Source organism: Miscanthus floridulus, chromosome 7, assembly GCF_019320115.1.
Source record: "Miscanthus floridulus cultivar M001 chromosome 7, ASM1932011v1, whole genome shotgun sequence".
Taxonomy (NCBI): domain Eukaryota; kingdom Viridiplantae; phylum Streptophyta; class Magnoliopsida; order Poales; family Poaceae; genus Miscanthus; species Miscanthus floridulus.
Window position 1 is genome coordinate 70,965,731 of NC_089586.1, and position 14,733 is coordinate 70,980,463.

The following is a 14,733-nucleotide window of genomic DNA, read 5'->3' on the forward strand; positions in this document are numbered from 1 at the left end:
AGTGTAGTGTAGCTCTCTTGCTAGCTACTTGTGTAGCTTAGTGTAATTAGTTTCTCTAGTTAGCTAGCTCACTAGTGTAGAATTAGTGACATAGCCTTGTGTGATCTAGAGACAATAATCAACTAGAATTGTTGGTGTAGGTGGCTTGCAACCCTTATACAACTAGAGCAAAATTGGATTTCACCTTTTAGGTTACGAACCACTTGCTCTAGTATTTTTGTAGAGATTTTAATAGGCTATCCACCCCCTCTAGCCATTTAGGACCTTTCAAGTGGTAACAGGAACCATGGTCACCATTTGATTGAAGGCTTAACAACCTTGATGTCAAAAGATAGCACAAATAATGTTCAACCATGTTGAGGGCAAACAACCGCACTTTGACGGCACATGCTATGATTATTGGAAGAGAAAGATGAGGATGTATTTGGATTCAATCAATGATAAAGTGTGGGATGTGACCAAAAATGACTATGTGATTCTTGCTCCCACCAATCCTACCCCAAGAGAGCTAGAGAACAAGCAATGCAACACAATGACACTCAACACCATCTATAATGCCATTGATTTAAAGGTGTTTGAGCAAATCAAGGATCTTGATAGAGCTAGTGAAGTGTGGAAGAGGTTGGAAAGAGACCTATGAGGGCACATCGGTGGTCAAGAGTGCCAAGCTATACATTCTCAAGGATAAGTTGACAAGCTTCAAGATGAAGGATGATGAGAGTATCCCGGAGATGTTCCATAGGCTCTATGTGATTGTGAATGACTTGAAGGCATTGGGTGAGAAGATCAATTATGATGATGTCTCTCATCGGTTCTTGATGTGCTTACCTCCAAGATTTGAGACATTGAGATTGATCATCATTAGAGGAGGATTGCAGCAACTAACCCCCAACCAAGTACTAGGTGATGTAATGACACAAGAGACATACCTTGTGGAAAGGAAAGGGGTTGATCAAGATGAGAAGAAGGATGAAGACAAGAAGAAGAAGAGTGTAGCATTCAAGACTAGCTCATCATTCAAGAACAAGGGCAAGTCCAAGAAAGAAGAATCAAGTAAGGATGAAGATGCTAGTGACATTGATGATGAGGCCATGACTCTCTTTGTGCGCAAATTTGGCAAGTTCATGAAAAAGAAGGGCTATGATGCAAGGAAGAGAAGAGACAACAACAAGAGCAAAGATTATGTGAGAAGATGCTACAATTGTAAGAGTAAGGATCATGTTGTAGCAGGATTATCCCAACAATAGTGACAATGATGAGGATGAAAAGAAAAAAGAAAAGAAGGAGAAGAAAGAAAAGAAAGAAAAGAAGGAGAAGAAGATGACATTCCAAAAGAAGATGAAGGGTGGAGGCTATGTGGTGACATGGGATAGTGATGGGTCATCGGAGGATAGTGACTCTAGTGATGATGACAAGAAGTCCAAGAAGAAAGCACTTGCAAGCATTGCTATCAACAACATGCCTTCTCACTTTGACACTCCATCATGCTTCATGGCTAAGTCTACCAAGGTACAAAAGGATGAGAGTGATAGTGATAGTGATGAGGAGGTAGATCTCATGGACATGCTATAATAAGCTCATGAATGTCTTGAGATGAAGAGGAAGGAGTGCAAAGAATTGAGGACAAAGCTCAAAGGTCTCAAGAAATCCTTTGATGAGCTCAATGCCTCTCATGAGAGTCTAAAGGAAGACCATGAGGAGCTTGGCAAGTCTCACATGAAGCATAAAAAAGCTCACTCCTCCCTCCTTGATCAAGGCAAGAAGGAGGTTGTTCTAACATGTGATGTGGGTTCTACTTGTGGTCTAATTAATGAATCTTTCTATGAACCTATCATTGTTGCTCCCACTAACACTTCTTGTAGTACTACCACTTCTATCTCATCTACTAGTGATGGTTTCACTTGTGATGCCTCACTAATGGTTGAGAATGAGACCCTCAAGAAGGAGGTCAATGAGCTCACTCATGCCTTAGGCAATGCCTATGGTGGAGATGTCTGCTTGCTAAAGTGCTTGGGTAGCCAAAGGTTTTCTCTCAACAAAAAGAGATTTGGCTATACCCCCAAGAAAGGTAAGGCAACCTTTGTCACTCACAAGATGAGTTTTGTGAAGGGCAATAGTCAGTTTTGCAATAGATGTAAGCAAGTTGGGCATATAGAGCAAGATTACAAAAACAAGAATAGGAATACTAATGTATCCTCAATTAAGTTTGATTCTTGTTATTTGCATACCAAGGGTGCCAATAGTGTGAAGGCTAAGTTCATTGGTGCACCAATTGTGGGCTCAAAGAAGAAATCCATTTGGGTACCAAAGAGCTTAGTAACTAACCTTCAAGAGCCCTAAGCAAGTGTGGGCACCTAAAAAGAATTGATCTTTTTTTGTAGGTCAATTACAAAGCCAGAGGAAGGCAATGGATGCTTGATAGTGGGTGCACACAACACATGACTAGGTGATTCAAGAATGTTCAATTCAATCAACACAAATGATAGCAATGGGGTTGATAGTATAACATTTGGTGATAATGGCAAAGGCAAGGTCAAAGGGCTTGGTAAGATTACAATATCCAATGACTTGAGCATTTCCAATGTGCTACTAGTAGAGAGATTGAACTTCAACCTATTATCGGTAGCTCAATTGTGTCATCTTGGTTTCAAGTGCACATTTGGTGTGGATGATGTAGAGATCATAAGTGTAGATGGTTCTAACTTGATATTCAAATGATTTAGATATGAGAACCTATACTTAGTTGATTTCAATGCTAGAGAAGCTCAATTGTCAACATGTTTGCTTACTAAGTCTAGCATGGGTTGGTTATGTCATAGAAGGCTTGGTCATGTTGGAATGAAACAATTGAACAAGTTGATTAAGCATGATCTAGTAAGGGGCTTGAAAGATGTCACATTTGAGAAAGATAAGCTATATAGTGCATGTCAAGCTGGAAAGCAAGTAGGCAACACACATCCTAAGAAGAGCATGATGAGCACATCTAAGGCATTTGAGTTGTTGCACATGGACTTGTTTGGACCAACCACATACACTAGCATTGGTGAAAATAAATATGGCTTTGTGATAGTAGATAATTTTACTAGATATACATGGGTGGTCTTTCTCATTGATAAGAGTGATGTGTTTGCAACCTTCAAGACATTCATCAAGAGAATTCACAATGAGTTTGAAACAACCATCAAGAAAGTAAGAAGTGACAATGGAAGTGAATTCAAGAATACTAGAGTTGATGAGTTATGTGATGAATTTAGAATTAGACATCAATTCTTGGTCAAGTACACTCCACAATCAAATGGCCTTGTTGAGAGAAAGAATAGAACTTTGATTGACATGGCAAGCTCAATGTTGAGTGAGTACAATATTAGTAATTCATTTTGGACCAAAGCTATCAACACGGCTTACTACTATAGCAACTACCTCTATTGTCACCCAATGGTGGATAAGACACCATATGAGCTCTTGAATGGAAGAAAGCCCAATATTGCATACTTTTGAGTTTTTGGTTGCAAATGCTATATATTGAAGAAAGGCACTAGATTGAGCAAGTTTGAGAAGAAATGTGATGAAGGCTTCTTGCTTGGTTACTCTACTACTAGAAAGGCTTATAGAGTTTGGAATTTGGCTAGTGGTACTCCTAAGGAGGTGCATGATGTTGAATTTGATGAAACCAATGGCTCCCAAGAGAAAGACAAGAATCTAGATGATGTGAGAGGCACTCAATTGGTCAATGCAATGAAGAAGATAGACATTAATGATATAAGGCCAAGAGAGATGATTGAGGTTGAAGATGACAAGAATCAAGTGCTCTTTAACTCAAATGTGCAATCTAGTAGTTCTCATGATCAAAATCAAGTTAGTACAAGGGATGACAAAGAGCAAGATCAACAGCAAATGGCTAGTACATCATCTTAACAAATTGATCAACCAAGTGCAAGCAATCAAGTTCAAGTGATCTAACCAACCAATGTAGCAAGAGATCATCCCTTGGACTCTTTAATTGGTGATATCTCAAGAGGTGTGCAAATAAGATCAAGATTGGCATCATTTTGTGAACATTTCTCATTTGTGTCATCCATTGAACCAAAGAAGATAGATGAAGCTTTGTTATCCCTTGGACTCTTCACAAGAAATCAAGTATGGGAATTAGTTGAGAGGCCTAAGGATCATGATGTGATTGTAACTACATGGGTGTAACAACCCAAAAATCCACACGCCAAAAATCCCAACTACAAAATTTTTGTGTTAGCCCTATGTGATGTTGAGTGACACATGTAGAAGCCCAACCCTAGTTTTGGATTGGATGTGACCCAACTAGGTTCAGATCATAAGCATAGTTTGGCTTTATGCCACATGTGTAATTAAACTCCTAAATAAATAAATCATGCATGTATCCTTAATCCCACTTGTGATTTGGATTCTCTTGCCTTATGTGATGTTTAACTAACTTACTTAATAGTTATGACAAAACCTAACCAAATTGGCCACAAATAAATAAAAGAGAAAGGAAAGAAAAGAGGGAGGCAGCAGCTCAGCCTAGCCTGCCTCGACCGGCCTAGTTAGCCCAGCTGAGCCTCGCCTGCCCTTTCACACGCACATCCGCTGACAAGCCGAGCCTGCTCGTCAGCTATCACGCGCCGCACACAGCCACATCGCACCAAGCACCCGACGACCCGACCCCGCTTGACAGCACAGTAGCGTCTTCTTCCCCTCGCCCATGCATTCTCCACCACATGACTGGGGGCCGACAAGTGTGGTAGGCGTGGGCCCAGGGTCACGCAAATCACATGACCTTGTTCCCCCTTGCACCGCACCTACGCTACCGCACACGAGTTGTTGGATGCGCTGCACGTATCACCACCGCCCGATCGTCGTCTGCCATTGGAGCTCGGCTATAAAAGCCAATGTCCATGAGCCCTAACCCTCAGCCCATTTGCCGCCAGCACTGGTGGCACAGCACCACACAACGTCAAGCCGAGAGAGAGGGAGGAGGGAGAAGCAAGGAGGAGAAGGAAGCCGCTGCGGGGAGGACCTCGTCGGAGCCAGGAGCACCGCCCCGATTAACTACAGCGACGTAGCTTCTCGGCATGGCACTGCATCGCCTCATCATGGCCTCGCCTCACCACCGCACCGCCATCCTACCACCATGAACCCTACGGTGAGCTACCTTGCTGAGACCACCTCCCTAGCCAAATGGAACGTGCACCACCATGATCAAACCATGCTGAAGCTTCGAGCTTCGGCCTAGCCCAACTAGTTAGCTAGGGAGACCACCATGGCCACGCTTACTGAGACCTAGGACGCACCATGCGCACTGCCATCAGCCAAAAGGAGGACCCCAGCGATGACGTTGTACATTGGAACAGGAGCGCACATGCACGGGCATGCTCACCATGGCCGAGAGCACAACCATGGCGAGACCACCATGTCTTCTACATTGCGGTAAAGGTGACGTTGACACCCCGACTGGCTCCGCCATGTCGAGAGACACACCATGCTCACCTTAGCCAAGGAAGAAGCCCACCGGAGCCCTGCGTTGCTGCACTGCACTGCACCTTGTCGGAGCACCACCGCCTCTATTTTGCCCCCACCACCATGGCCGGAGCCATTGGGAGTACCAAGAGCTCCTTCAACACGCCCACCATGGCCATAGAAGCACCATGGAGCTCACACACTCCTCCAACTGGGCTCTCGCTACCACTGCAGACCTGTCCATGCACGCCGACGAACCCATGCCGCCGTTCACCATGGCCAGAGCCCTAGCCACCGCCCCGACCCCACCTTTGCACTCGCCAAGGCATGGGGAAGCTATCGCCTACCCTAATCGAACGCTAGTACCACCCGAGAGGCTCACCGGTGACCTCACCGCCGGTGGGAGCCCCATCGGGGAAGAAAAGGGGATTTCCCCCCTCATCGACCACATCTCGAGTAGCTCCGCCGAGCTCCAACCACGACCACGTCGACCACGTCCTGAGCAGCTCCACCGAGCTCCGACCACGACCACGTCAACCACGTCCCGAGCAGCTCGGCCGAGCTCCGACCACAACCATGCTGACCACATTCTAAGCAGCTCCACTGATCTCTGACCATGACCACATCATGCATGTGAATTGAACCCTAGGAAGGAGTAAGTGGACCCAGTCCTTCATAGACTGGCTCTGCGGTCTATGGACCAACGCAGGCGGGTTCACCATGAACTGCACCTCACCTACGCCCGTGGATCATGGCCTGTTAGTGGCCCAGTAAGACGATGTGGCCGCACCAGTGCGCACCACATGGTGGGCCAAGATCAGCCCATATCCAGGCCCAACCGACCCAGTTTGGACCCGACCTGAGCTGACCGTTGACCGGGGCCACATGTCAGTGACACCGCCAGCGGGACCCCACTTGTCAGCTCGGAACCGAGACGATGACGACAAGCTGACATCATGCTGACATCAGCATGCCACATGGACCAACAGGAGCATGACACATGTCAGCATGATATCAATTCAGCCTTTTCCCATTTTTAGAAATGATTAAAACTTCGGAAATTCATAACCAATTCATATGAACTCAGAAAAATACAAGACCAGGACCAAAATTCATCTTTGGCTCTTTTTGAATCTTTAGAACTTCATAACTAATTCATATGAACTCAGAAATGATCAAGCTCTATGCAATGAACCCATGTTTGAGTGCATTTGGCTCTTTTTGAATCTTCATCGCTGTTTGTGCTATTCTATAGACGTCGCTAACGTGACTATAATGCGATCGTTTGTAGACTTGGAGGAGAACCAGACAGACGAGGACCGAGAGTACCATGAGGAGTACGGAGATGACTTCACTGAAGGTGCCACATCCCACCCAATCTCGTAGCACCTATTACGCATGGCTCATATAGAACTGCTATTGCTTTACTTTATTGTTATATTCACACTATGATAGGACTTGCATGGTAGTATGCTTACTTGATGGCCTTTACCTTGACGCAACCTTACCCCTGCTTACCCTACTATTAGGCTAGACACACGCTTGCTGCTATATTTCATTACTTATTACTTCTACTACGCTTGTACTACATTAATGCGTGGTGGAAACTAGAGTTATCTAGACTTTGGGGAGAGTGCTGCGTGTGTCACTTGGGTAAGTGGAGGGTGAGGGTTGTGTCGATCAAGTTGGAGTATATGATGAGCCTAGGGCAAGTCTTGCCATGGGGTGCTACCTGGGCACCCCTGGAATGGATACCTATGGTGGGTAAATGGTATATGCGGTGGTCCTGGGTGTGAACCTATGATGGGAGGAGCCCGGGGTGGAGGTGCTGTGGTGGCACGGTAAATGGAAACCCTGATGAAGACATTCTAGCTTGGTCATCCCTAAGGACTTACTAGTACTCAGATTCACCGGGAAGCCTTATGTACCACTCACCCTATATGGTGCGGGACAGCCGGACTACTTGGTAGGATAATTGCCACTACTGCTAGGTTGATAGCGGACAGTGTAAGGAGGTATGGGGCATGGAGGATTTCCCCCACACCCTTTTGAGACTTCATGGAGACCTTGTGGACCCAGCTCATGACTCACAGTGTTAGCCACCCCAGACTAAACTTGGGGTGTACCAGGGCTGATTGGTAGAGTGGCATTATCCTAGGCTAGCAAGCGGCTGGATTAGCCCAAATGATGATGGTCAGCGAAGAAGGCAGATCTTGTGGTTATGTAAAATCTCTGTAGAGTGTATGGTTGATCGATCGATACATATGCCGACTTGTCGGCTATGGACCTTTCCTGGGTTTTGCTTAAACTAGATAGTGAGATGAGTCCTTCTCTTCTTCCCCCGTGAGAGAGTGTCGGACGTAGCCAGGGGCTATGGGCCATGAGACAGTGCTGAGAGAGAGTTGGCCTGTCGACTGAGTGATGGTATGATGATGACATGGAGATGGTGGTATATTGATCCTAGGATCAAAACCTAGCTCTGGACGGGAATGGGGTGGTATGTGTGTGTGGGAATGGTGTTAAAACTTGACTAAACTATTATATATTTGATATACTAATACATAGAAACCCTAGCCTTTTAGGTTCCTTTTGATTATATCCAATTTGCATCCAATTTTCACAAAGCATAGCTCATAGGGTGGGAGTGGCCAGTACAAATTATACTGATAAACTTTGGTACATAGGTTCTGCTAAGGAGTATAGCTCTAAGGAGTTTGATGGTTGAGGGGTTCATTCCTACGCTCAAGTTTTGGCGATCTTATCTCCAAGCTGTTCTGGATGAATGTTACCTTTGATTCTGCCAATGTGGCGATGTAATAATTTATGTAATTCTACACTTTATGTACTCTGATATTATCATTGTATGGATGTGGTATTCGACTAGAATTTGGGTAATATGATCTACAACGGTCATAATACACTTCGACTCTGTGGATTTCCCTTCACGGAAATCAGGTCATTTCAGTTGGTATCAGAGCCATACTTGACCCTAGGACGAAACCCTCAGAAATGGATGATAGAATAGGACGTGAACAACCCTTCTTTCAGTTATATACCAACCCTGCATTTACTTTTATGCAAGCCTTATCTATTTTTGACCTGCTAACACCTGTTCCCTAAAACATGCAGATGGCAACGAATGTCGAATGGCCGCCTATAGGACCGCTACCTTTGGACCACGCCAAGCCTACCTTCGACCTACATGAGCTCAGGGGTTTTGCACAGACCCTCTGCCGAGTTCTCGTCATGTTAGGAGTCCCTGACAAACTTATCAAGGTTACCTACACCAGGAAGTCAGCTCAGGAAGGAGGAATCGAAGGACCGGTTGTCACCTCAGTCGAGTTCCCAACTAGCACTACCTTACCTTCAGTCCCAGCTTTCACTGAGTTGACTATAGGGGACACATTGAGGAAGGACTGCGAGCTATCTCACACAAGGCACTTCACAGAGTGATGAGGGACCACTACGAGCACCTGAAGGCGATAGAGTTCTGTCTACTTCCCTAGGCCCTCGACCTTAGCCTTGCCCCTAGGGAGTAGAGTTTCATAGCTGGTAGAGTTATCTTTGCTAAGGAGGACAGATGCCTTCGTGTCTCCGCTATCCACCTACTAGAGCAGGATAGGTACGTGACCTAGTTGGAGCAGAGGAGACGTTAGGACCAGGCCCTTCTATGGGAGTACTAGGAGCAAGACTCGTAGGGAGCATAGGAGCGAGCTAGTCTGCTTGAGATAGTTGCCAAGCTACAGGACGAGCTCAACCATCGTGAAGAAGTCCATAGAGCCGAGGTCACTGACTTACAGGACAAAGTCGCCGACCTAGGCAACATAAACTGCTACCTCGACAGCAAGGTCTTGGAGTTGCAGAGAGAGTTGGATGACAAGAAGGCCGAGTTCAACCGCAGAGGAGACAGAGAGAGGTCCAAGGGGATTGATATGCTGAAAATCCAATCTAAGAACAAGACCATGACTCAGGAGATAGAGGAGTTTAGGAAGAAGGCTGTTCGCAACTAGGGTCACCTGATCGAGGCACTCAGGCAGAATGAGTACCTATAGGACAAGTGTGAGAGGACTTGGCAGGCTTGGTAGAAGTCTGACAAGAAGCGCCTCAGGGAGATGAAGGGTATGTGGGATCAGCTACCTAAGGAGATTCATAGCAAGACGAAGCCTAGGATAGAGGAGTTTGAGTTAGCCCCAACTCGCCTCAACCTAGATGCCTACCCTACCCTACCTAGAGCCAAGCCTACTAAGGAGCTCGCTGAGGCCTTGAAGTACGTGTCTCGACTTCACAAGTCTGATGAGGAGATCGAGATCGAGAACAGTTGTATCCTAGCTGCGGTGTATGAGTTAGAGTAGATGACCCTGCGTGGTCATGAGTCATGTTAGTGGCTTCCATGAGTTGTACCCCTTATGAGATGTAATATGAGACACTATGCATAGTATGATTCTTGCGAGTCTCCAAGTGTAGCTACTGGGGATGATGCTATGTAATAAAACCCATGTAATGAATGTTTGGATCTTATTGCATTTTATGGACCTTACTGCTTCTTTGTACTGAGTGTTGGATAGTATAAATGTTTTTCTTTAAATCATCAAAATCATGTAATCACATTGAATTATAAGCACTTATGGCATAAACACTAAAATTCCTATGATCCATGTTGCAGATGCCGAACCACCGATCTGCTCACCTAATGAACCATGGATGTGCGCCCACCCCTGAACTAGTCGAACCAAATGGGGGGCGTGGTGGCAACAACCATGGGCGTGGCCATGGCTGTGGACATGGAGGGATACCCTTCAACCTAGAGAATACCTCGCTGCTTAATGAGGAGAACATTCTAGCACCACCACCACTGACCCTGGCAGAGGTGATGGTGCAACAGACCTAGCTTCTTGCAACTCTTGTAGATGGAGCAAACCATCACCAGGGAGGATAGCAGAATGACTTCCAGAGGAAGCTGGAGGGATTTATGAAGCTGATGCCACCTACCTATGATGGCATTGACCCTGACCCACTTGTAGCCGATGACTGGCTCTAGGTGATGGAGAAGAAGCTCGACCTCACCACCTTCACCGATGATGAGTGTGTTGGAGCTACCACACACCAGCTCATAGGTGCAGTATGCGCCTGGTGGGATAGTTTTAGTGATTCCCATGAGGATCCTGCCAACATCTCGTGGGATGAGTTCACCGAAGCATTCACTGAGTATCACATTCCCAAGGGTATCATGGAGGCCAAAGCCGAGGAGTTCCGCAACATCAAGATGGGAAAGGACAGGGTGACTGAGTACACTACTCATTTCACCAACCTTCTACACTATGCACCTTCCTATGTTGTGAACTCTAAGAAGGAGAAGCTGTACTATTACCGCAAGGGATTTAACCTACACATCAAGTTGAAGTTTGGCGGTATTGAGAGTAGCACACTGCGTGCTTTGGTGGATCGCTGCATCCAGATCAAGAAGGACCGTGCTGAAGTTGGAGAGGAGTATAGGGAGAGGAAGCATAAGCCTGAGGAGTCCTTCCATGGCCATGATTGCAAGAGGTTCCACAGAGATGCACCATCTAGGGAATGCTCTCGCCACATCAGGGATGACAACCCTAGATCGACTAGGGGTGGTAGAGGCTACACCACCAAATACTCCTGCCTAACTCAAGATCTTTACACCTAGGACCGTTATGCTCAGGACCGCAACACTCAGGATCGTTTCAACCATTCCCACTCAGTGAATGAACTCCTAGCACAGAACCACTCTGCACCAAGCACTAGAAACTAGAAGGCACCCACGCTAACCCCTACAGGCGGTGCGCCTTTCACCTACTTCGCTTGTGGCCAACCGGGTCACAAAGCCATTGAGTGCCCTCAGAACTCAGCTGCTCAGAAGTCTCAGTTCAAGGGATCTGTTACTCATGGATGTCTCAACCATCTGGATGCCGAGGAAGCACAGGCTGCCCCTGACGTTGTGTATAGTATGTTTTTAGTTAATGGCAATACTACATCAGTTCTATTTGACTCTGGAGCAACTTGTTCTTACATATCATCCAAGTTTTCACAAGAGCATGACCTACCTGTAACCCCATGTGGAAAGCCTATCATCACCAGCTCACCTTTAGGAGACCTAAAGTGCACCCACATCTATAAGGAAGTAAGTCTTACCATTGAGGGTCTTATCTTTAAAGCTGACCTAACCCTGTTACCTTCCACGAGCCTAGACATCATCTTAGGTGTGGATTGGCTAACCATTCACCGAGGTATCATATCATGTTCACCTAGATACGTCCAAGTGACCCACCCATTAGGCCAAGTTATTAGGTGTGAACCTCAGTCCAGAAAGTCCACTTCTATCCTATGTGCCCTTAAAGCCATCTTAGAATCACAAAAAGAGGAGAAGACAGTTCATGATGTGCTGGTGGTTAGAGACTATCCCGATGTATTGCCTGAAGAATTACCGGGTATGCCACCAGACCGTGATGTAGAGTTCATCATTGATCTTTTGCCGGGAACAGGACCCATTGCCAAGGGACCCTATCACATGTCAGTTGATGAACTAGCCAAGCTCAAGAAATAGCTTGATGAGCTCATCTCAAAGGGATATATCAGACCTAGTGCTTCACCCTAGGGATCCCTATTCTATTTGTTAAGAAGAAGGATGGTTCGATGAGAATGTGTATTGATTACTGGAACTTGAACGCAGTCACCTTCAAGAACAAGTACCCCCTGCCAAGGATCGATGATTTGCTTGATCAGCTTCGAGGTGCCAAGTATTTCTCCAAGATTGATCTCAGATCTGGCTATCATCAAATGAAGATTGAAGAGAGTGACATTCCGAAGACAGCTTTTATGACTAGGTATGGGTAGTTTGAGTTCACTGTGGTGTCCTTTGGACTCATGAATGCTCCCGCATACTTCATGAACATGATGAATAAGGTTTTCATGGATGATTTGGATAAGTTCGTGGTAGTATTCATTGACGACATCCTTGTTTATTCACCCACCGCCGAAGAACATGAACATCATCTGAGAACTATACTTGAGAAATTAGCCCAACATCAGCTCTATGCAAAGTTTAGCAAATGCGAGTTTTGGCTACAAAAAGTTGCCTTCCTAGGCCATGTACTATCAGCTAAAGGTGTTGTAGTTGACCTAGCCAAGATTGAAGCTGTGAAAGAGTGGGATCAACCTTGTAATGTGACTAAAGTCAGAAGTTTCTTGGGATTGGCTAGATATTACCGCCGATTCATCGAGAACTTTTCCAAGATAGCCCGTCCAATAACCAACCTTCTAAAGAAGACTAAGGAGTTTGAATGGACACCTGAGTGTGAGCAAAGCTTCTAGGAATTGAAACATAAACTTACCACAACTCCTGTGCTAGCATTGCCTGATATTAGTAAAGATTTCATGGTCTATTGTGATGCATCCCATCAAGGACTTGGCTGTGTATTGATGCACGGTGGAAGATTGATAGCATATGCTTCTCGACAACTGAAAGAACATGAGAACTATTACCCTACTCATGACCTTGAATTAGCAGTAGTTGTGCATGCTTTGAAGATCTAAAGGCACTACTTGATAGGCAACAAGTGTGATATCTATACCGATCACAAGAGCTTGAAGTACTTTTTCACGTAGGAAGATCTGAATATGAGGCAATGCCGATGGCTAGAATTGATCAAGGACTATGACCTGGAAATTCACTATCATCCAGGAAAAGCTAATGTAGTCGCAAATGCTCTTAGTCGCAAGAGTTACTGTCACACTTTGATCACAGAATCCATACCACCAGAGCTCAAGGAAGAGATTGAAGATTTCTAGCTTGAGATACTACCGCATGGCTTGTTGAATGAGCTCCGCATATAGTATGATCTCACAGATCACATCCGTCAAGCTCAGAAAAATTGTGAAGAGATCAAATATCTCTGTGGTCTGATGAAACTAGGCTATAAGACCAACCACCATGAAGATGAACAAGGAACCATCTGGTTCAAGGATAGAATCTATGTACCTTCTGATCCAGCACTATAAGAGGAAATTCTGTCAGAACCTCATGATTCCAAGTACTGTATTCACCCTAGAGGTTCAAAGATGTATCAAGACTTGAAGAAACACTTTTGGTGGAAAGGCATGAAGACATACATTGTGGGACTTGTGGCATGATGTGACACCTATAATAGAGTCAAGGCTGAACATCAAAGGCCTATAGGATTGTTAAAGCCTCTTGACGTCCTCGAGTGGAAATGGGAGAGCATATCCATGGATTTCATAGTTGGATTGCCCCATTCACAGAAAGGCAATGATTCCATCTGGGTGATTGTTGATCGTTTGACCAAGATTGCTCACTTTGTACCAGTTAAGACCAAGACCGATGCCAAAAAGTTGGCAGATCTATATGTTGAGCATATTCTCAGACTGCATGGAGCTCCCTCTAATATTGTATCTGATCGTGGTCCTCAGTTTGTGTCATGATTTTGGGAAGCCCTGCACAAGTCCATTGGAACCAAACTTGATTTCAGTACCGCTTATCACCCATAGACAGATGGACAGACTGAACGAGTGAATCAGATCTTAGAAGACATGTTTCATGCTAGTGTACTAAATTATGGCTCTGATTGGGAGAAATGCCTACCCTATGCAGAGTTCTCTTACAACAACAGCTACCAAGCCAGCATCAAGATGTCGCCATTTGAAGCTCTGTATGGTAGACCTTGTAAGACACCTTTGATGTGGACCCAACCGGGAGAAAGATCATTCTTTGACTCCGCTAAAATTCAAGATGTGGAAGAAGGAGTTGCTCAAGTGAAGGAGAATTTGAGAATTGCTCAAAGTCGATACAAGAGCTATGCTGACAAAAGAAGAAGAGAATTTGAGTTCAATGTGGGAGACTTTATCTATCTCAAGGTATCCCCGCTACATGGAACTATCAAATTCCATGTGAAAGGAAAGCTTGCCCCTAGATTTGTTGGCCCCTACAAGATTTGCAAGAGGATTGGAAGGCTCGCCTACAAACTTGAGCTACCCAAGGAATTGGCAGGTGTACATCCCGTATTTCTTGTATCCCAGCTACACAAGTGTTTGAGAGTGCCCGATGAAGTAGTTCCAACTGATACACTTGACATTCAAGATACTCTTGAGTATAAAGAACATCCTATCTGAATTCTGGGTAGAGATACCAAAGAGACCCGAAGCAAAACTATTCCTATATGCAAAGTCCAATGGAGCAATCACACTGAGAGGGAAGCGACATGGGAGAAAGAGTCTGACGTT

At 45.3% G+C, this 14,733-nt stretch overlaps 1 protein-coding gene across 1 annotated transcript; it reads left to right on the forward strand.

Moving 5' to 3' along the window:
- Nucleotides 1–911: 911 nt before the first annotated feature.
- LOC136465640 (protein PXR1-like) lies at nucleotides 912–1,572 on the forward strand. Its single transcript, XM_066464293.1, has 2 exons — nucleotides 912–1,088; nucleotides 1,231–1,572. Exons 1-2 carry the CDS (start codon nucleotides 912–914, stop codon nucleotides 1,570–1,572), a joined length of 519 nt encoding a protein of 172 aa, XP_066320390.1.
- Nucleotides 1,573–14,733: the final 13,161 nt, after the last annotated feature.

Excerpts from the sequence above, each read along its gene's own strand:
- LOC136465640 (XM_066464293.1), top strand. The coding sequence starts at position 912 with ATGACACAAGAGACATACCTTGTGGAAAGGAAAGGGGTTGATCAAGAT. Across the intron at positions 1,089-1,230 it reads CTAGTGACATTGATGATGAG|GATTATCCCAACAATAGTGA; the intron begins GCCATGACTCTC and ends ATGTTGTAGCAG.